Source organism: Pezoporus flaviventris, unplaced genomic scaffold (genome assembly GCF_033815535.1).
Source record: "Pezoporus flaviventris isolate CSIRO_AGI_PZ_B2104156 unplaced genomic scaffold, CSIRO_AGI_Pfla_v1 ptg000035l, whole genome shotgun sequence".
NCBI classification, from domain to species: Eukaryota; Metazoa; Chordata; class Aves; order Psittaciformes; family Psittacidae; genus Pezoporus; species Pezoporus flaviventris.
Window position 1 is genome coordinate 8,348,385 of NW_026892583.1, and position 23,613 is coordinate 8,371,997.

The window sequence follows — 23,613 nt, forward strand, 5'->3', positions numbered from 1 at the left end:
GGGGATGCAACTACATACTCATGGCTTCAAGTCAGTGATGATGAGGTACCGCCTTTACTAGGGAACATCCTTGGTACTAATATGAGAAAAGATTTTTGGATTATATCATAGAATCACAGAATGGTTTGGGTTGGAAAGGACCTTAAAGCACATCCAGTTCCACCCCCCTTGCCATGGACAGGGACACCTTCCATGAGACAAGGTTGTTCCAAGCCCTGTCCAACTGGCCTTGAACACTGCCAGGGATGGGCAGCCACAGCTTCTCTGGCTTTGAGACTTTGAGTCCTGGGGGCTAGTTCCACATTTACTGTAAAGGAAATTTAAACAACGTTGTGGTTTAAATACTGAAATATTTGTCCGATTGCTGCAGGTTGACAGCTTTGTTGCCCTGTCTTCACATCCTGATTATTTGTCTTACCTTACTGTTATATCTGTCTGAACAGATTATAAAGCTCTCCAGGGCAGGGGACATATTTTTATTTGGCTTTGTGATTTTTGGTACAGCGTTTGCTAGCTTCTTGATGGTGCTTGTTTTGTTACATCTGTGCCATGAAACTGCTTTTATCGTGTGGTGTGTCTGTATCTGCAATGCCAGTAAATGAACTGTGTTTTCACCTAAGGCACACTGGGACAAGCAAACTTGTACAGTGTTTCCTGTACTTGGAAGATACTCCTTAACTGAAAGTTGCGGTAAGCTCTAGAAATAAAGCTCTTTTCCTTGGGGCATTTAGCAGTTAAAATGAGGGGGAGAAAGTAAGTTAGCCCTGTATCTCTTCAGAACTATTTTCAGGAAGGTGTATCATGCATAAAATTCAGGTGTTCAACTTGTTCATGTAAATAAAAAAAAATAATAATTAATTCAGACATTCCTTTGAAATGAATTTGCATAAAAATTCTGTGTCTGAAAGGATGCATGAAATTAGCTTAATGTTTAAAGTTTTTTTTCTACTAGTATTTTTAGGGTCACAATCCACAGTGATTGCCCAAGGCCATGTCTAGAATTCCCTGATCAGATAAGGTATGAAGTAGAACATGTGTAAGTTAATGTGTACTAAAAATATACTGTAGTTAAAGCACATTGCCTTCAAAGGTTTGTCTAAATGCAGCTTCTGTCAGAGAAGTTAAATGAAATATTTCTCTATAATCCCCGAAGTCCTTTGAAAGTGATTTTGTTTTGTGCCCATCTGCAAACTGACAGTTCCCAGCTATGATGCAGGATTCAGAAGGGCAATTTGATACTGACAAACACAACCAAGAGTTGTGAGTCCATCCTGCATGGTAAGTTTCTGCACAGCACAAAGTCCATCTGTGACTGTGGTGACACATGTGGCTGCCACCTCGAGCAGTGGTGGTATCACCAGCTATTGGTGGTGAGCTGGACACCAGAGGTGCCAGCACGGAGTTCCTCTTTGTTGCATGAGACTGTAGTTGTGTTCAACCTTATAAACACCCTGATGAGAAACCCTGGAGTAGGAGCTGCTTGTTCTGCTACTGCCTCAACTTCCAGGGGCTGCCCTTGTGTGCTCAGAAAGAAGTCTTCTCCCTGCTTGTAATGGGAGAAGAAAACATGATTGACAAGTAAACACTGTAGGGCCTTTCTCAGGAAGCTAGTGCCTCCAGATGTCTCTTTCAGAGCCAGAGGGCTATCAAAGGTCTGGAGAGGGCTGTTTGGTCACCTGAGGAGCTTCCTTGCCCCACTGCTATGGCTAAATTGGAATAAGTCATGCAGGTGTGGAGGTTTGCTGGAAAGGGAGCCAGCACCAGTGGCGTAGCTCATCGGTGCTCTGCCTTGAGGTGCACTTACCAAAATGTGGCACTTGTGGGGTATATAGCATTTATACCAGTCTTTATTAGATCTGCGGGTCTTATTTCTGACTAGTATCATGTTCCCTGTGAAATATATAGTGTGGGTCCCTGTACCCACTGTTGAAAATAGCGCATCTTCCCCCAGCACTTTGGAGGGAAGCAAAAGCTTTTGAACATTCTACTGATATTTTAAGCTATGTTATGAAGTATCCACTTATGCAATTTCCCAAAACTGCCCTGCTTGGCAATATGTGTGGAATTCTTCTCCATTTACATACTGATCTGATAACCAGAGAACTGGACTTTATGAAGACCTTAGTGAGTGTTCAAATGATCTGTGAGATTAGTTTTAGGAAACAAATGCTCTCTCTTTTCCGCGATGGTAACAAGAATTAAAGGGGCATGGAGGTTGGCCTGTTTGTCTGGTAAAGCTTCCGTTCATTGCAAGCTGAAGTGGCATTTGAGCTGTGTTTTTTTCTGAAGGCTAGGAGAATATTTTGGAGGTACATGATTCTGTATTGGTTCTATTGTTGCTCTCTTCTTGGTAGTGTGTTTTAATTAGGAGCACCTTCTGTTTCACCAAGTGCCTCTGCTCGGCTGTGAAGGGAATGTAAGAACAGAGTGTTTGTCAGTGATGGGTCCCTTACAAGGGCTGTGCTTTGGTAACCAAGTTAATAGTTCTTTTAGTGGATAGATTCAAATATTTTCTGACATTGGTGGTATTATTGGGATTTAAATGAACCTGAAACCTTTAAAGAAATCCCTTTGCCAGGTTCTGTCATCTACCTCAGTGAAAAATCTGGCAGTTTGGGTTTGCTTTTATATGCCACCAGCCTGCATCCCTGTGTTTAGTGAATTTATAACTGCTGTAAATTGAATTTGCATACAAGAAAGCAGACAGTTTTTATTTCTGTAGCTAGAATTGGAACAACTGAGCAAAGCTGTGCAATCATGACAGCATTGTATAATTTGCTTTTTCTGCAGATCTGGTTTTGTCTGTATGGAGAAATGGGGTGTAAGGAATTCGTACAAGTAACACTTATTAGTGGAGTGAAAGATCTGTAGATTGAAAATGGCATTTTCTAGCTGGCTGATGGCAGAAGCAGAATGCTGAGTTCTCATCTCCTCTTTTATCCTGACTTGTATTAACCTGGAACCTGCTGTTCTTTTTTTCTCATTTGTAAAGTAAAACTGGTGTCACTCAGGTTATAGAAAGCGGGCAGTGCCGAGCGTTAACTGGTACAGCTGCTGTGATTGAAGCCATTTTTCTTGCTGTATAGCCATCAGAACTTGTTTCTTACTCTTTTCAAAACTTCATATTTCCTGTTCCGGTCTTACTAAATCATTTCATACTGGCTGGACTCCTTCTGCCATCTTCCACTAAAAATGGGATTCAGAGTGATCCATTTTGTATCAAGGTTCCTGAAATTCTCCTTTGCTGCCTTGTACTTTAAGCAGTTGTCTGCAAATACTCTTAAGTGAGAGTCTAATCCCTGATGCCTGATGAAAAAGTCTGGTCCTGCATTAGCGCCAGCTTTCAGGGAGGAAGATTTTATGTGAAGTTTTAAGCTTTTGAGCATTTTGGTGGATTTGCTTCAAATGCTTCAGACTCGAGACTGACTTGTTACGGGGATGACTTTAATCCTATCTGCTGAACTTGGAGCCTGCGAAATGCAGTGTGTAGCAGTAAATTGGGACATGCATTTTTGTAAGCAAAGACAACATTTTTGCCATTTTTGTTAACCACAGAACCCCTCCCAGGAACAGGGAAGCTGTTTCATTCAAGAGCCTGTGTGTGTGGAGTTTGCACTGAGTGGTTCCTCCTTGTGTTGTCAAACACAACTTGCATTGTGTGGGCAGGGCTGAGAATTGAGAGATAATTGCAGACTAATGCAGAACTGCACTTTCATATTGCAAGAGTTTTTGTGAAGTTCTCAGATTGAGAATCCATCTTTACCATGAACTGACATCTTCAGTGAAATTAAGAAAAATACATATTTTTATAAATGAATGTACTATGTATGTGCTAGACTACAAATTCTCCACTCACACAACCAGTATATTGAGGAAAGGAGTTTTTTAGACTTCAGGTGATGCTGTTCTTTCCAGTGCTGCATAAATATTTCCATTTCTGTTCAGTCTTCTGTTTTGGCCTCTGTGTGGAGCCTTGTCTGTAAAAGAGGAGACCAGAGTTAACATAGCCTGGAAATGATTTAAATTACTGATTTTTACTAATTAAATCAGAAAGTAAGAAACCTTTATTTAAAACATGAACTTTTCTTCCCTAAGTTTTTATGTTATTCAGACTTCACCTATAACAGGTTCTCATTATAAGGTACTAATATTACCAGATACAGCTTTTAGACTAAATCTGAAGCATGCTGTTTTTATGCCTCAAGCAGCTGCTATTTAAATGCTTACATAGCTAATGTACATAATTCAGAATGTTCATGTTTAATTTTTAAAAGTGACAACTAGTGGAATTCTCTACCAGTTTTTGTTGTTGGATTCCCCCCCCCCCCCCGTGAGTAGTGTCAACCTGTATTACAGTAAGACATAGAAACCAACTATAAAATGCTTAAAATACATAAACTATTGCATAGCTGGGAAAACTTTCATCCAAATATTTTGCATTTAAAAATCGACTGCCTTTTATTAACAAAAGAAGTCTCGGCAGTTTGCATTGAAGAACCATAGTGCTCAGTGCTAAATTTTAAGGTTTTAAAAAATTCCAACTTGCCTTTTTTGTGTGAAAGATCTGAATTTTTGAACTGCTGACCTGGCCACACTGCAGCAAACCTAACGCTTAGTTTCACGGCAGTGAAAGGCTTCGCATCTTACGTTACCGATCTTGCAATAAAGGGTTGGGCAAGACTGTTTAACGCTGGAAAATAGAATTAGGTTATTTTTTTAAACTCGAGTATTGCTTTGAGTTTAGGCAGTTGCCCACCTCAAGGTGGCTGAGAGGATGAGGAGGAAGTCACACAGCCATGTCCCAGCCCTGATCAGTGCCGAGGGCAGTGGGGACATCTCTCCTCTCCTCCGAGTTCTCATGCCATCTTTGCAGCCAGCGTTCCAGGGCGCTATGGAATAAGGCTGCTAGAGCATGTGCCTGCACCCAAGTGGTTTCTGTCCGTGGGCTGTCATTTCAGTGCATTTTGCGGTTCCTGTCCACCTGCATTGAAGTGCACAGGCAATAAATGCACAGGAGGCCTGGGACAACTGGAGCTGGGAGCTTCTGCTCTGGCCCAGTGGCACCATTCTTGATGTATGCTTTGGTTTTCTGTAGAAGCCTTTTTGGCTTTTTGCTCCTTTTTTCATTGAGCTTTCCCTGTTAATATATGCATGCATCCCACTGGCTTCTGTGGGTGACAGATAAGGCTCATGTGCACACTTTCTTGCTTTTCATTGTCTAAATTATAGGGAGGAAACCCCTTTATTTTCCATTAATTCTGTCTCCCTACACATATTGACAGTGGTTTGTGTAGCTTTATTATAAAGAGAGACTGGTCTGGGCTGTGGTGGGGTCTCAATGACAAAGTTATGTGGGTCAATCTGCTGCTCGTACAGAAAAGGTTTCTACATTCATTTCACACACATGAATGCTTTTTTTTTTTATTATTATTTTCCTTTTTCCTACAGTTCCCTACATCCAGTGATTTACTTCATTTTCCAGAGTTAAGGCCCCCTCAAGGAGTACCAGTCAGTGCTGAGTTACATTTTAGTAGAAAGAGAACTTCAGGGAATTTCATTCAGAATAGGATAGATTTTAACTCGGAGCATTCTTCTGTCTGTGCTGGTAAGTATTAACACAGAAATGTGTTCGATCTGCCATTTGCAAAACAGATTTAGAAGAAGCTTCTAAAGCTTTGTAGCTTCATAAGCATGATTTATCATTTGTTTATTATTTGTTTTGTTATTTATTTTCATTTACTATGAAGAGTTGAGTACCATGCACAGGGCTATGCCTCCAGATGAAGCAAGCAGCAGTGGTTTCATCTGTGCTCCTGGAGAAGTGTATGCCATCTCAAAAATTAGACTGTTCTCTTCCAGTCCTGCTGTACACACACAGATTTCCACTAGTTTAGATAGATCCAAAAGAGTTTATAGATCAGGGTTTTTGCAGATGTCAAGTACAAAAAGAAATAGTGTGGTTAGGGGAACAAAAGGCCTTCCTTGTTTTTTGCCTCTCTAACTACAAAAGGCCTGAACTTGCTGCAGCATTTGCAAAATTAGGAAAAAGAAGTACCGTATAGGTCAGCAACAGAGTAGTGCAGCCAACGTTCTTTCACACTGTAAAATACAATATGAATTGCAGATAAAGACGTAAATTAAAAGGAGACCCAGAATTTTTAGAGTGAGCTCTAAAGATTGTTTTAAAGGAAAATATCATGGTTTTAAAAAACAGGTCTGTAGAAGATTGTCAGTATAGTGTTCCACTTCATTTACACTAGAAGCATGGGCTCAGTGATTTGTATTTTAATGGCCAAAAGACATGTGAAAGGACTGGGCAAGACCGGGCCTGACTTACTCTCTTCACTTGGCAGGAGGTTGTATTCTAAGTTTTTTCTGAGGGGCATGGACATGTGTGGCATGCCAAGTTTGTTCACTGTTACGCTGTGAGTGAAGTCTAAAGAAACTCTTTGTGTTTTGGGGTTTTAAGGTGTTGTCTTAAGGGGGGGCATTGTTCAGGATTTTTCTTTTGACCCTGCAATTCTCAGTTGGAAAAGTGTCCTGGAAGAATGGCCAGCCATTTTTCCAGTTTGTGCTTATGAACAATGTTACGAGGTTGCTTAGAAAATCTTGAATTAAGTACTTTTAAAATAGTTGTATTTTACACTGAAAGTTAGGCAAAGAGTCTTAATGCATTATTAAATATTATTGACTATTTTTTATTGAGTACCATATATTAAATATTTATCTAGTTACTTGTGTTTTTCTTTTGAAAGGTCCTGTGGGCTCTCATCAGCCGCAAATATCAGGGAAATGTGGAACGCTTGGATACACACAGACACGTGGAAAGAGTGGTAGTGTAGAATCCGATCTACAATTTTTAGGATTAAGTAACTGTCAGCAAGACAAAGGTATATGAGTTCTAACCGTATCATAAGTCAGTGCATGTTGCTTTGGAAAAGTCTCTATTTCTATGCTGCCTTAAGGAAAAAAACCAACCTATTGCAAAAACATTGTTCCATCCCTATTCAGACAAATTGTGCCTCCCTCCTGTGTAGTACTTTTCATTTGTGGTTTTAATTTGCAGCTCACCCCTCTGGTATCTGCCTATGTCAGGGTGCTGTACAGAAAGTGGCACTGCAACAGAATTGGAACTTTTTTTGAAGAATTGATTTTTAGAGTTCTGATACTGTTATAGGTCAGATTGTCCCAGCTGTTTAACAGCAGGAGTCAGGGCTGAGCCTTGCCCTGGTTAATGTACCCTCTTTGGTGCCGTCTGAGGTGTGGGGGCAGGCAGGGTGTCTCAGCAGAAACTTGTGCAGGATGAGGCACAGGGTATTCCTTTCTGCTGAGCGCAGCAGGTACGGGAAAATGAGCTCAGTGTGCTGCAGAAACACTGTGTTGGTGCATGCAGAGCTTTTAATTCTTTTAATTTGTGGTCATCTCTCTATGGTTTTCACTAGACACATAACCAGGGTGCTGCTGTGTTAGGTGGGTTTTGCTGCTAGCTACAAAAGTGAGACTAGGGAATTGAGACTGCTCTAGTGGAAGGCATCCCTGCGTATGGCACAGGTCTGAAACTAGGTGTGCTTTAAGGTCCTTTCCAATCCAAACCACACTGTGATTCTATGAGTCTATGAATAGATGGTAATGATACCAAATCTATGGACAAAGATGCTTGGAGTGGTCCAGATATATTGTACAAGGGGTAGAGCTGACAGCCTTGGTGGAAGATATGTAGGCACTTCATTTGCTGCTAGCCACTGATGGGCTCTAGACGCTGTGTTTTTCTCTGCCTACAGGAAGAAAGGAGAAATTTCTTCCATGTGTTTTGCCTCTCTAACTGTAGTTAATGTTCTCTTCTCCTAGCCTTGGTCTTCAGAAGGCTGTCAGGTACTTTGCACACATTTGCTGATTTATTTCTCTGTAAACACTTTTTGTGCCAGATATTACTGTTAACTGAGCCTTTCTTCAGTAGTACAACCCACACCTGACTTAGCTTAGTTTTGCTGCCTCAGGATACCTGGAGAACACTGGGATGCTGTAGCTTTGGAAAGCAGCAGGAGACAGAGACCTTGTAGCGATCTGATTCGTAAAGAGATATTTTTTTTTTATTTTTTTTTTTTTGTGCTGTAACTAAAAGCACAGTTGAATGATTTGCTTTGGAGTGACACAGATGACTACCAGGCTCTCTGAGTGCGACTCACATTGTCACTTGCTCTCACTCCCAGGCTGTGCTTTTCCCTTATTCTGGTTGTGCCAGTGGAATTGTTTGCAGCACTGTTCTCTCAACAAGACTGCTGAGGTGTCCCAGCATACAAGGATCCTTCCAGAGGCCGTCAGGAACTTTGTTAAAACTTATCCTCATTTTCACTTGCATGGTTAAAAGCTTAAGTGCATGTGGGGGAACATGTGTCTGCTTTTTATGGGAAACAATTAAAATGGTATTGTTCCACATCTACACTTACCTTTCTATTGTTGATCTACTGGTTTTTGGAAAAAAGAAAATTACAGATTTTTTTTTTTTTAAGGAAGTAGAATTTATAACATTTGTGCTTTATTTTTACTCTTGTATCACTGAGTTTTGAGAGTGATGGTTGCAAATTTTATGCGATGCAGCCTTGGGATATGGAGCAGCAAGCAACAGAACTGTTCAGTCCTCTTGCGTAATTTGTTTTTCAAAATCTAGCTCTTTAAAAGTGACTGGGGAAACAGCTTAGTCATAAACTCATTTGATCAAGTGCAAAAAAGGAAATTGATGTTTTAGGGGACAATGCAATTTGCAAAATAAAGTTACCTGATTTGTTTGTTTGTGTGGGTAGAATGCTGACCTTCAGTTTTTGACTGTGAAGATGGTGTGTTCTTTTATTACAAGACCTGTCAAAGAGGCTAATTACCACAAATACTATTTTCTTTTTCTTTGCTCACGTTATACCAACCTAAATTTTTCCAGCAAGACCCAGAGAAGTTTTTGCAATCAAGCAGAGAATACAATGCCCTTCCAAGGTCCTAATGCCAATATAGAAATACCTGTTACTTCTAATATCCTAATACCTGTGCAAGAAGAATATTACTCATTGCATTTGGCCTTCTTTCCTCTTTATTTGTATTTGGAAATGCAAATATGGAATTCTCCACACTCAGACGAGCTCTTTAAAACCTGCTTACAAACAGCTGTGTCTCGAATAAGTAGAATCTGTGCTGATTTCATTCCAATTTATACTGAGAGCTAGTGGTAGAGATTGATATTTATGGTCTGATTTACTGTCTTTGAAGACCTTGTGTAGATTTTGGTTAACCTGAAATAGTTTTAAGTTGACTTGATTACAGTTGCTTTGCCAATTTAGCTGATTTCTTTCAAATACTTACTAAAGGCAATCTAATATTAGATTAAAAATAGCTTGTGTGCTCATCACTTGCTGATTTTGTATAGGTTGTCCATATGCATTCTGTTTGGGTTTTTTTCCTCCTTCTTTGGAGTAACTTTGTCATTACAGCTGCTTATAGGACAGTTTGTCAGGGCACTATTCTTTTTCCTTAATTAAGGAAGCTAACTACTTTTTAAAGGTATGAAGGTACCAAACAAGATGTTGTTGAAATGTATTTATAGTAGTAAATTAAATTGTGTATATTTTTTTTAATGCTCATCTCATTGTAAAGGGTGTTTTCTGGTGTAATACAGAAATGACACATCAAGTTTATTCTGGTGTGTGCTGTAATCCTGCCCACCCCTACAAAGGACTGACATCTGCTTGTGTCTCTTCCAGGGGAGAATTTGCAGGAGAAACATGTTCCTCTGCAGCTGAAACCCCCCCTGGTAAGGCAACCAGCCCCCTGCAGGGGCCTGAATGGGACAAAACCCATCCCTCCCATTCCCCGCCTGCTGCCAGATAAGATTAAATTAAATTCGACAAAGTGGAGAAATGAAGAGTGCAAGGACAAGAGGCTGAATAAAGCAGACGAGAAGCTTGCAGCAGCTGATCTTTCAGAGTTAAATGTGGACGATGAGAAAGTGGACCAGGAAGAGGTTAGTTTAAATATACAGCATATAAATTGTGGAGGGCTTTTTTTCCAATCAAGAGCCAGAAAATAATGTTTCTGACTTAAGTTTTGTGACACTGTCATCAGTAAGCAGATTTCCATGAGATACCATTGGGTGTCTGATAGATGCTAAATAAAGCAATAAAAACTGATGTGGAAGCACACTTCCTGTGTTCCAGACACCTCAATTTCCCTTGCTTTTCTCAGAGCTGAAGTCATAATGTTTTCAGTTACTGTAGTACCAGTGCAAAACTGTGGGTCTTTATACAGCTTCTGTTCTCACTATTGTGACTTCAGGGACCCCAGTCTAAGAAGGACATGGACCTGTTGGAACAAGTCCAGATGAGGCCGTGAAGATGCTCTCCACAAAGCTGGAGCACCTCTGCTATAGAGACAGGCTGAGAGAGCTGGATTTCTTTAGCCTGGAGAAAAGAAAGATCTGGGGAGACTTTAGAGCAGCTCCTAGTGCCTGAAGTGGCCAGCAAGAAAGTTGACAAGGACCTGTAGGGACAGGACAAGATTTAGATTAGATATGGGGAAGAAGTGCTTTCCTGTAAGGGTGGTGAGGCACTGGCACAGGTTGCCCAGAGAAGCTGTGGGTGCCCGATCCCTGGCAGTGTTCAAGCCCAGGTTGGACAAGGCTTGGAGCAACCTGGTCTAGTGGAAGTGTCCCTGCCTGTGGCAGGGGCGATGGAACTGGATGAGTTTTAAGGTCCTTTCCAACCCAAACCAGTCTGTGATCCTATGATTAGTTTCAGGGATGGTGGAGAGGTGGAGCTGTATCCCCAGCATCCACATCAGTACACGTCTAAACTATTACAGCATCAATTACATAAGAAGCATAGGTATCACCATGACTGGATTTTGCTATGGTCTTCCCCACATGCTCCCATGCCACACATCCTTAATTTCTGTCACAGTTCATAGATTGTCTGAATCTCAGGTCCTGTCTTTCTTCAGGAATCTCTTCCTGTGTTTTGCAGAATGAAGCTAGGATACAGTGTCACTGTGAATTTGCATTTACTTGCAGGATAATTACTCTTGTGAAGTAAAACAATGAAAGAGATTGTTATAATATTGCATGACCTGTGTAAATGGTCGGTCACATTGCCCAACAGGGGCATGTGCACTCCTGTGAATTGAACTGAACACTCAGAAACATACTTTCTTCTGTTTACAGAAGCTTTTTTTTTTTTTTTTTGGTGCACTGAATAAACCCTGTCATTTTGTTTTCAATCCTGTTTAGATGAAGAATTCATTAAGATCTCTACGAAACAGTGCAGCTAAGAAAAGGGCAGTGCTAAGCAGCAACATTTCAGATCTTGAAAGTCCCAATTCTGCTCCTAAATTTGATCTGTATGTGGGTTCCCCCTCCCATGCGTCCTGCCCGAGTGTGGATGCCTACAGCGAAAGCGGTGTTTACAGCCAGGAGTCTCTAACTTCACCCATGTCCAGAGTCCTCCACAGAAGAAGAATGTGAGTTGAACTCGTGTGTTAACTCTGAAATTCTAACACATAGTCTCTGCTGGTGTTAGATAAATATTAAAGGGAGTGAAACCCGTAATATGTTTGTATATAAGATTGCTTTGCTTAATAGCTTGATTTTTATAGGTGAATTATTTTCCTATCTGCAGATATGCTGCTGTACATGGCAGCTGCTTAATTATGTTATTCTAGTTTGTGCTTGCTTTTAATTTGCAAGAGTTTCCCAGTGCAGCCATAATAACACAGTGCAGTGAAGTGCTGCCAGCAGTAGTGAATATTTTATTAAGACTTTAGTCTGCCTTAGAAGGTATGTGACCCATAGCCTAAACAAATGAGTAAGAAGGAGAATGAGTTAAAAGGAAGGATGTAATTTGCTTATTATAGCCTGGAAATTGAAGAGAGAATGGGTTGTTTTTTTATCATAAGAGGAAGACAGTGTAGATGTGTTTCTTATTACTGCAAATCATGAACTGTTTCCATTTTATTCCTGACAGACTATTGTTAATTTAAAATGCCTTCACAGAACTCTTCTAAAAAGAAATTGTGTGATGACATATCCTCTCTGACTTTAAAGAACAATGACCCAGTTGGTTATGAGCAGTATAAACTATTTTTTAATGAAATAAGAAAGGTTTTGAAGAATTTTCAAATTTTGCAGTACAGAATCTCCTTTTCTGCTCTTGGAGCCCATGATAAAGCTGCTTGTAGCTCTGCTCTGAAGATATTTTTCTGGGTTTTTTTTTGGTGTACTAAGTGCATCTTTTTATTGCTGGCATACAACTGTATTAACAAAATAGGAAGGAAGAGAGAGAATATGCAAACAAAAGGGTTTTAAGACGAAGAGACTGGAAGGATTCAGAAACAGAAGGTTTGCACAGTTCTTTGATCTCAGAACTAATTTATATGTATTACTACATATATGTAGCAATATGCATTACTGCTGAATCACAGTTTTAAGAATAATTTTTAAAATAATACATTAAAATGCTAGAACACCTAAAAAGCCAAGACTATAAGCCTCTGTGTATAATGTTCTTCCAGGCAGGGTTTTGGCTAAGGACATAACTCTAACCAACATGCCTTTTCCATTATTCAGTGAAACACAAACTGAAAGTTTTACAGGATTCACAGACAGAGGAATTCTGAACTAACAAGGAAGAGAGGGGACATCTGGCAGTAAGACTGAATTTGTAAAAGTGACAAAATATATTCCAGAAGACAAAATCTGGCAACAATAATGTAGGCTTTTTTTGTGCATTTACTGTTAGAAGGATCAGTTAATCTACTGGTAAACTGCCATGAGAAATGGGAGCTTGGCACTAGTATTAGTGATGTTTCTGGAGCGTGGGCTTTCCTCAGGATCTTAAAAGCAAGTCTTCTAGTTGTGTATTTCAGTCCTAGCAGATAGTGGAAGAGCTGCTGTTTCCATGTGACTATTATGTAGTTAGGCACAGTATTCAACAGTGCAGGGCTTTTCCAGTCAGCTTTAATGTTCAATCACATCATCTTAAACAAGAAGTATCAAGATTGTCTGATAAATAACAGCGTTTTTCTGGTGAATGTCTGTCTGCTAGACACTGAGCTGAAACAAGCTCATTTCTAGAAGTGAAAGGCTAATGGATTTGGTCACTCTCATTTGCCATTCTTTGCCAGATAGAAACAGCCAAACAAGTCTTAGTTTTTTGAGTGTGTGCTAAATTTAATCCCAGTGTAAAGTTTACTCTCAAGGATTGTCTTTATGGTGTTCTTTGTAATGGACCTGCTCATCAAATAATCTCTACTGAGTTAAATTTCTTTTTCTACTCAAGTGAACATTTGTGGAATCATACTGGAAATATTTGTCCATAAACTACATTGGGGAGGAGAAACTGAAATCTGTTGGTTTTGCTACATAGTATTCTTTATCTGGCCTCTGACGAGTGTGTGGCATTGTACCTATAAAGATTTGTTTTATATTTTAACAGGTCAGACAATTTTCTACTACTTGGCAAAAAACCACAGACTGCAAGAACATTTTCTGCAAGAAACAGAGACCCTAATGTGGCAGAACGTAACACCATCAGAGGTATAGCACTGTACCTTTCAATATATACCTTGCTTCACTGATGTGAAGTAACTTGCTTCCTTCTGCAGAGAAGGACTTGGGGGTGTTGGTCAATGAGAAACTTAACATGAGCAGGCTTCAGTGTGCGCTCGCAGCCCAGAAAGCCAACCGTATCCTGGGCTGCATCAAAAGGAGCGTGACCAGCAGGTCAAAGGAGGTGATCCTGCCCCTCTACTCTGCTCTCGTGAGACCTCACTTGGAGTATTGTGTGCAGTTCTGGTGTCCTCAACATAAAAAGGACATGGAACTGTTGGAACAAGTCCAGAGAAGGGCCATGAGGACGATCGGGGGACTGGAGCACCTCCTGTATGAAGACAGGCTGAGAAAGTTGGGGCTGTTCAGCCTAGAGAAGGCTTCATGGAGACCTCATAGCAGCCTTCCAGTATCTGAAGGGGGACTTGGGTCACCAGCCTTGAGTGATATGGTTTAATGTGAGGTGTCCCTGTCCATGGCAGGGGGTTTGGAACTAGATGATCTCAAGGTCCTTTCCAATCTTAACTATTCTATGATTCTATGTAGGAGAATGTTCATGTGATGTGTCTGTTCTTACTTGTTCAATGAGTTCCTGTCCCTTCATCACCATTCATAGCATTCCTTGCTGGAAGAGTGTCACCATCTTGGGTATCCCAAAGCAAAATATTCCCTAGCAGAACAAAAAATCCTGCTCTGATCCAAGTTCTCAGCTGAAGAAGAAAACACAAGAAGAATCTTAAAAGATTTCAGTATGGCTCGTTATCTCAAGAGGATGTGGTGACAGTGACAGCCACCAGTGCAGAACTTCAAGACAGATGGGCATGGGTAGGTGGTGGCAAACATACCAGTACCATCACGTCTGCAGCCATGGGAAGTAAAACTGCAGTCTGGTGTTCTGCTAGCACCCGAGGAAGATGCCTGCGTCACTCTGGTTGCTACCTTGGTTATGCATATCAATCCCTTCAATTAAATGCAGGGTTAGTTCCATGGAATTTGTGGAACATGAAGTAAAAGACATATATATGAAAAAACTTAGGTCATTTTAGGTATTATAAAGATCCATTAAAGGATTCCTGAAGTAATTAGTGGTGTTTGAGTTTGTTATTTTATTGGTTTGTTGGTCTTGTGGGTGGTTTTTCTTTCACCAAAACTAAGATGTTTCTGTTGTTTATAATTGTAACATAAAAATGTTAAGACTTCTACAGGATGTGAATGTAAAGATTTCTTCTAATTAGCATTTTACTATTTTCACTTAGTTGACTTATGACTTTATTTGGCTTTTAATGCTGAATTACTTAGTATTTGGTAGTTCATATTTGAAAGACTTTGAACTAAAAAATCATTTTTCAGCGTTTGAGTTATACTTTCAACCTGGGTCGTTCTGTAGATGAAAGGCTTTGCATGTGAAAAATTAATAGAGCCTGAGCACCTTTAGAATCATAGAATAGTTGGGGTTGGAAAGGACCTTAAGATCATCAAGTTCCAACCCCCTGCCATGGGCAGGGATGCCTCACGCTAAACCATGCTACCCAAGGCTCTGTCCAACCTGGCCTTGAACACCGCCAGGGATGGAGCATTCACAACTTCCCTTGGCAACCCATTCCAGTGCCTCACCACCCTTACAGTAAAGAACTTCTTCCTTATATCCAATCTAAACTTCCCCTGTTTAAGTTTGAACCTGTTATGCTTCTTTGTTGAAATACTCAGATTTGTGTAGGCAAAGCTGCTCACACTGTATGCATAAACCAGTCTGAGGGTGTTTGAAAATGTAACTATTTGCAAATCCTGTAGTACAAAGAAAAAAGTATTTAAATTTATTTTTAAATTTTTTTAGTATTTGATTTCTTTCCTTTAGCATGTCCAGCATTTGGTGATAACGTTAGAACAGTTGGCCAGCATTTGAACTGTGTCAATAGATGTGGAGATTATGAGGACAAGAAGCAAGAATTGTCACATACTACTTTTCAAAGTCAAAATATGGAACACCAAAGAAATTATAAGCATTCAAAGGGTTTGTGAGTTTGCTATATCACTGTTCACATAAGCTCTCATGTCAAAAACTGAGGTTATATATAGTCTTTTGTAAACCAAGTTGTATAGAAAATGCATTTCAAATGTGGTTTCCTCATTTCTAGTCTTTATGCTGCCAAGTTGGGTTTTTTCCTGACATTAACTGAAATTAGACTGCCAATTAAAATTATAAGTCAAGTGATAGTACATAGCATGAAAAAAAGGACCAAGTTGTTATATATCTCAGTCTGAATAAATGAACAGCTTTAAAAATGTTTGGTTTCAAATTACTCTGTTCATTGGTAAAATTAAGGAACTTAAGCAATTACACTAAACATTTCATTTTTAACTATGTCATTTTTAATGCATCCTAGGAGCTACTGTCCCCTACCTAAGTCAGTTTAAGGAGTGCATAGTTTTCACTGTCTGTTGTTCACAGCTCCCTAAAAGTGGTGAAAATAGATATCAAATAATTATGTTTTAGTGACAAATAGAAAATTAAATAAACATTGAATAAGGAAGATCTTTGTCCCAGTAAGACTTTTTGTTTTCTCATATCTTGTTTCAACATTAAACATGGGCAGTTTTGTCTGTTTTATAGGAATGGTGGAGCTGAGCAATGGAAATAAACTTTATAATCAGATCTGCAAATCCTAAACAAAAAAAAAAAAAACAAAACCAGAACACCACCACCTGCTTATCCTGTGATGCCCATAAAATGCTGTGAAATTGAAGTTTTTAAGTTTTTAAGTTTTTGGGCTTGAAGCTGAGATTAGGACAGAAGGTTCTGATCTGGGTGTAGGTTCCAAAGGGGATCCAGCATTGTATGTCAGTTACGGTCTAAGACAGAATTGCTCATGAAGCTTCAAGTTTATATTCAAGAAAATCCCGAAAGACTAATTCTGACCTTTCTTGGATTTTAAATCTTGGAACATTCAGACACCTCTGATCAGGTTTGTGGGAGGACAAAGTAACACGTTCAAGAGAAACCCTTCTTGACTTATCTTTCTTCTCATAAAGCATAGAAAAGAGCTCCAAAATTAAAACTATGGAATCAGATAATTTGTAAAGTAAAGAGCTATCTGCCAGACTCTTACCTGGGATTATTTTTGGCAAACTAAAGCCCGAGATGAGAGCGTAAAGCGTAACAGAGTTGTCAAGAGTCCCAAGTTGTTGAGATGCTGCAGCTTGCCTGGTAAAGAGCATTTTGCAGCAGCTGTAGATGTAGATGGTGGGATCTAAGTTTACCAGAATACTTCTCAGCTGAGATGGTTCAGTAGTCCCCTGACTTCATTTCTGCACATTCTGGTAGAAAGTAAGTAATCAGGTTCTGCTAAATCATCTTTTCTGTTGAGAAATTTCAGATGAACCAGATTAAATAGCAAAAGTAAATTGTGCCCTTCTTTTGTCACAAACTGTAATATTTACTTGCAACTAGTGCAGCCAGTATAGAAGTACATAATATATGTCATCCACTTTGGTGGACAATTTGAGGGACTGCTAATTTAGATGGGAAACAGCATTAAGTGCTGCTTGGGAGAAAATATATTGCAAATTCTGTTATGATTCAATTGTGCTGAATCATGTAAGAAACAGTGCTATCCATCCACTAAGTGAGTTAGGAACTTCTGGTTGGTTGTTTTTTTTCGGTGGAATAAGTTGGCTTAAAAATCCTCTTGCAAACATTGGTTTTCTTTATGATCTTTTAGCAGCAATTTTGTTTGATATATGCTTTCCATGGTTTTGGGGATATAAATATTTAATAATTCCTCTTCAGTAACTTGCAAATATACTGATTCATTAAAGCGATAACTTCAGATGTCAGTGTATAACATTTTAGAAGAATAAAACATGTACCAAAGCATAAACTACATTATTTATATTATGTGATTTATTTTTTTTAAGGTCTTGCGGAGCCAGCATCTAGTTTTCCACAGACAAACAATCTAGATTTCATCTCACAAAGTGTCCCGTCTGAAGATGCAGCTGTAATTGCTGGTAAAGGTATTACAAAACCAAAATTATCTCCTACAACTCATAATGTTGTTAAAATGAGGGAAGATGTACCTTTATAGAGTGGGAAAAGGAAAAATAGATTCTGTACATTTTAGATTGTGAACAATCTTCAGTTTAAATGGAAATATAAAGAATTACACTTCAAAGTTTTGCAGTTACTGGATATGCTGTTCTAGTCCAGCAACAAAGAATAGCAGCAAGTTATGATGATTAGGTCTTAGTTCCAGTCCAGTGTGCCCTCATGTACATACATTCACTCTACTCAGTAGAATAAAATAAGAGTAGTTACGGGTGGAGATTGACACTAATAGTATAATAGCAGTGATTTATCTTCTTGAATTGCTTTTGGTTTTCTTTAGCTTTAATAAGTTCTGCTGAATAAAATTATTATTTTGGTGAGGGCACAACATGATATGCCTTTCAGGTGTTTCTGAAGATCCTTCTGCACAAGAGCACAGACAGTCTCTAGCATGTATAGCTAATGGAGATGACCAGGCTTTGAATGAGATGAGTGAGCAGTCATCAGGTACCTGTGGGAGAAGCATCCAGCAGGACAGAGCTTCTCATTTCTACATTGAAAATGAAGAAGTAAGAATTTCAGAACTTTTTTATTGTCTTGCTTCCTGGTTTTATGTGTGTGAATACAGCTCAATACAGTTATGTAGTCTCTATGTTGTGGTAAACAAGAGTTTGATTAAAATAGCCTATAGCCAGCAAGCTGCTTCTCCCTGCTTTTTCTTTTTGGTTCCACTTGGATATAACAGCAAATTGTTGTGTCAGAAGCTTCCCACCTAACTTGGACACCTCTGGGAGAAGGGCTTCAGGAGATAATGAAGCTGGAAATGTCCTCTTTGACTCCCACAGCACATGGAAATGTGGAAGGAGGAATTGGCTGGTTTTGATCATGTCTTTTTCTTTTTTCAATGGACGCATTAATCTGGCTCCATTCATAAGTTTTTTAAACAGTGTCTGAATATCTGTCCCATAATATGGCTTCCTGAGGAGTGGTGCTGCCTTATTAAATGCTGTTTACATCTGATATAAAGCGGAACAGGTTTTATCTGAATGAAGTGCAATGCAAATTTCAGAAAATTTGAAATTTAAATCGGAAGTCTTTCTGAAAGCATTTAAAATAATATTTTAAGATGACTAAAAAGTTAATGGTAAACAGCGTCTTAGTTTTCTGATTTCTGCTGAAGATATGAATACTTGGAAGGATCAAATTCCACCGAGTAAATGGAAGAATGTGTTAAATGTTACTAAGTTTTCATGAGGAACCACAGAAGTCTTAAACATATTAAAAAGCAGGATCAGATCACACTGCTAAAAGACCACTGTTAAACACAACAACCATGTGTGCTTAAATGTGAGTTAGCCCAGCCTGAGTATTTGTTAGCTAAAACTCCAGGAAACTACACAACGCTGCCAAGGAATAGAAGATCTTTTCTTATAGACCTTAGTTCTCTAACTATTCAGATATTCTAGAGTAAGTGATTATTTCCCTTAAATGTTTAACCCTGGAATGTTGCTTCTTTTTGCCTGTAGGACCATTTACTGTGCAAAAAGCACTCATCCAGCACTTTTGGGGCTTGGATTTAATATTTGTGTGAATAATTTCCTTTTGCTCTGTAGAATAATGGTGACAATAAAAATTTTCCATGCATACCTTAGACAATATAAAGAACTGGGTAAGTTATTGAGCAATTTTTGCATTATATCGCATATTATAATGGTGAATTAATTTTTTGCAGAATACAGTTACCTTGTCAAAATCTGCCCAGGATAAGGCGAAGCGGAATAAAAGAAAAGAAAAAGAATACAATCATAAAAAATATCAGGATGTCACAGACCTTGAAGGAAAGGATCAGAAACCTTGGGAAAACCTTGAACCAAAGGAACCAGAGATAATGACAGCAGAAAGTGAGAATTAGTGTTTGTCTTGAATAATACACTTTTCAATGCTGCTGAAATGGACATGAAAATTCTGTGATAACTACAAAAAAATCCTGACTGTTTAGTGTAAATAGGGTATTACTAGAATTAATTTTACACTGTAGTTTACTCTTTAGTAATTTCTTGTCAGCCTTATAAAGCAAATGGTGGAGAATAAAGTGCTTATGGGAAATATTTGAAAGACTAGTTAAGAAAAATTTCAAAAGACAAATTAGGACTGGAAATACTTCTGGGTTTTTTTTGTTTTGTTTTTTGTTTCTTCTGGTTAGTTGTTGTAGTTCAGACTTTTCCTACTATTTTCTAGAGTTAAATCTCTGTGGGGACTTATTAACATCATGAAGAAATGCATCCTTGTCATTAGAAAATGTGGCTTTGAATCCTTCATTAAAAATGACATCCAGCTTCAAGAAGACAAACAGCTTACCACATTGTAGCAAGGCTGGACATTTTAAGTTAACGAAATACTATTAAAATATTTGGACATGTGGAGTGGGGCAGTTCCAAAATACTCTTGGGTTTATTATGAGTTATTTGTACAACAGACGGTCCTGAGGTGCTCTAGAAGGTTAGTAATTTTGGGGTGGTGGTGAAGAGGATTTGAATTCATCAACATGTGCATTTAGTTTTGCACTAAATAATCCACTATATTTGTGCTTGCGATCTTTAATGTGGTGACTATTTGAAAAAAAAATCATTGATATGAATGAACTAGTGAGTGATCAAGGTTGTTACTGGGAAAGCTGTCCTTTTGAAAACCCGGTCCCTTAGTAGCAGCAGTCTATATCTCAAACTTCTTATATTTTCTTCCTTGGAATGAATTAGTTTTTTCAGATTATGCTAATTATTTCTTATGCTTCATGATTTCGCAGATGGAATTTCTCTTAGGGCACAAGGACGCTATAAAGACAAGAGGTCACCAGTCACAGAAGCAACAGACAAATCACAACTGTGTCCCTTTTCAAAGCCGGAAATGGCACTGACAGAAGCCTTAACACTTCTAGCTAATGATGACTGGTAGGTGTAAACATCTGTCTGCAACCTGGATGTAATACAGAAGGCATTTATTTTGATAACTTGAAAAATAAACAAACAAAAACCCCAAAATAAAACAGCAAAAAGGACATAACATAAAAAGTAGTGAGGATTGCAAGTCATATATTAGAAAAAAAGAAAAAAAAAGTTTTTTTTCAATCTAAACCTAGATTAAACTGTGACTATTGTAAATTGAGGCTTGATAGATAAGCTTTCAGAGGCTTGTGGACCTATGTAAGTTTAAGCATTGATCCGGAGAGGGGCCCCATCAATATTTTCCTGTCACTTCCTGTAGAATATAAGGCTTCAGTGGGCTCTGACTGGTGAAATGGGGCTACAGTGCTGCTACCTTTTCAACTCAGGAAAGGAAAGTAGTGCTTTAATTGCCACTAGTGCAAGCTGTGAACAGAACTATAGGAAAGAATTGAGAGACTGGTATGCTAAAATACTCCTGCTACTGCATTAAAAGAAAGACTCGCGTTGAAAGAATTTTGTACATTATATACCATTGCTTAATTTTACAATCTAATTTGTTTGCCATTTTGTTTCTTGGAATTCTAGGTTTTAATATTTTTATAAAAAAATCGCAAATTGTATTACATAATTGCATTTGAATTTATTTTTTTTTACATAGGGAGAAGAAAATTGAAGGTCTGAACTTTGTTAGACGTTTGTCTGCCTGCCATGCGACTACTCTGACTGCAAATCTACATGAAACAAGCATGGCTGTGGCTCAAGAGGTTATACTTTACTATCAAAGTATTTCACTGACTGTGTGGGTGTATGTATTGTATAGCTCTCAGATAAGCTGAAATCTGGTAAGGATGAGTTTGTGTTCAGCAAAGGAGCTCATACTTCAGATACCAACACTTGATCTGATTTGCTAAAAGACTGAAAATATTTAGATAACAATAATGTTTTTCATGTGTACGTATTTTAATTCTCACACATTGTGCATCAAGTTAGAAATATATTTCTCAGTTGCTTTTAATGTTAGTTAAAAATTACAAAGGGAAACATTAAGTTTTATTTATTTTAAAGTATATTTTATAAACATTATTCATTGTTTGTTTGGGTCTTTCCTGTGTGCAGGTCAAGAATTTACGCTCAGGTGTTTCCCGAACTGCTGTGGTCTGTTTAGGGGATTTGTTCACCTACCTGAAAAAGAGCATGGATCAAGAACTAGATTATACAGTAAAAGTCCTTTTGCACAAAGCTGGTGAATCCAACACATTTATAAGGGAAGAGGTAGACGAAGCACTGAAGGCTATGGTTAATAATGTGACTCCAGCACGTGCACTTTATTCTCTTATAGATGGAGGGCAAAGGTAATTCTTATAGACTTTATATAGAAATAACTTGTGAATAGGTTAAGTTTACCTAATATAGTCTTTTTAAAAGAAAAATAAAAATAGAATAGGCAGAAATTTGACAATATATAAGTCAGCTCTGCAAAACTTCTACCCAGAGCAGTGTTTGTTGGTGTAGAAGTAAAATGTAGACCCCCAACCTTCTCCTTCTATACATTATGTTAAAAGTTAGCTGTTGATTTTTGGAGCTTGCTATATTTTTTTGTAATTTTGCAACACTTAAGTAATTTTATTTGCTTTTAGTAAAGCTCATACACTACATTACATACATTACATACATACATTACTACATACATACGCTAGTAAAGCTCACATAGCATTCTCTTTTTGCATTTGCTCTGCAAAAAAATGACTGTCTTTTCAGTTTTCAGCACTAAGTTTTATTCAGAAAGATGATTTATAACTTACAGTTCTCTAGCTGCAGCTGTCTTGGTTGATTTCCTGTTCTCTACCCTTAACTAGTTAATAGTCTTTTTGTCTGCATTTTAATTTCCTTTACAGTGGTGGTGGCCATTATTTTCTTCAGTACCTGAAACACAACAAGCCCCTGTTTCCAATTGCATGCTTTGATTTTGACCTCTAGCTTGCCTCAGTCTGTAGTAGAAGTTGACTTCCTTTCTTTCACTTTCCCTGTAAAGTATGTTGTTCTTTTTCTTTTATATCCTCATATATCCACTTAATCAAGCATTCCAGCATGCTAGATATATATATATATCTACTTGTACTTGATCTTTTATCTCTCTGTCATCAGTTAGATGACATTTAATAGGCTATAGTTCTCATCCCTTCCATTAAGTATTTCAGATGCCACATTATGAATCAATCCTTAAGATTTGTAGCTGTGCAGAAAATCTAAGACTTAGCCTTGATTCAAAATAGTTTGTTTCCTATTTTGTTTCCTGGGAAGCTGGTTGTTGTGGGGTATGTTGATTCTGTCTCCTGAAAGCCAGTGGGAACCATACTGCAATTACCTGAACTTCAAACTGCTGAGAGGCAAATAGCAGCCTCAGGACTTAAATTATTTATCAATCATGCCTGTATGTAGGGTTGGTTTGGATTTTTTGGTGAATTTAAGAGCAGCAGGCAGTTACTGCACACTGCTTTAGTTCAGAAGACATATAAAGTGGTCTGTTCATGTACTTTCATCTTGTCTTCAGAAGTCCTTGGACAAGCAATACTTATGATCATAATTGGCTACATCTGATCTCCCCATTTTTAGTAGCAGATTCAAATACACTGAACTACCCTTAAAAAATTTCTAGACTTATAAAGGTTTGACCCATCCAATTTGTGAATTCATATATCTAAGGCATCAAAATTATCTGAGCAGTGAGCCCAAATACAGCATTTAAAGCGGGGATTAAATTCTTCACAGCTAAGAAGACTTCGGTCAAAGCGGTGTATAAATTGTGGAGTACAGTATGTTTTTAATGTGTTATCAATGGATGGCCTAACTAGCACTGTGAGTTATAGCTTTTCTATTGGCCTCATGGTACTCTAGCCGTATGAGCAACAAAGCCCATGCAGCACATTCAGAGCTGTTGCCTCTAGAGGCTGTAACAGTGAATGTGAGAATTACCTTTCAAAGTGGAAATTTGAGAGAAAAATTATGTGTCTTCAGTATGAGGTGGAAAGGTTCTGTTGGACACA

General features: G+C 38.5%; 1 protein-coding gene across 1 annotated transcript in view; it reads left to right on the top strand.

Annotated features, from left to right (window-relative positions):
• Positions 1–23,613, top strand: part of TOGARAM1 (TOG array regulator of axonemal microtubules 1) — a 35,503-nt gene that overhangs the window by 4,014 nt on the left and 7,876 nt on the right. The window contains 15 exon segments of the mRNA XM_061462769.1: positions 5,449–5,605; positions 6,756–6,890; positions 7,515–7,524; positions 8,918–9,035; positions 9,731–10,006; positions 11,267–11,496; positions 13,470–13,570; positions 15,438–15,593; positions 17,498–17,596; positions 18,033–18,196; positions 19,360–19,528; positions 19,866–19,991; positions 20,431–20,575; positions 21,228–21,333; positions 21,686–21,921. Of these exon segments, the coding sequence (XP_061318753.1) occupies positions 5,449–5,605; positions 6,756–6,890; positions 7,515–7,524; positions 8,918–9,035; positions 9,731–10,006; positions 11,267–11,496; positions 13,470–13,570; positions 15,438–15,593; positions 17,498–17,596; positions 18,033–18,196; positions 19,360–19,528; positions 19,866–19,991; positions 20,431–20,575; positions 21,228–21,333; positions 21,686–21,921 (2,228 nt within the window).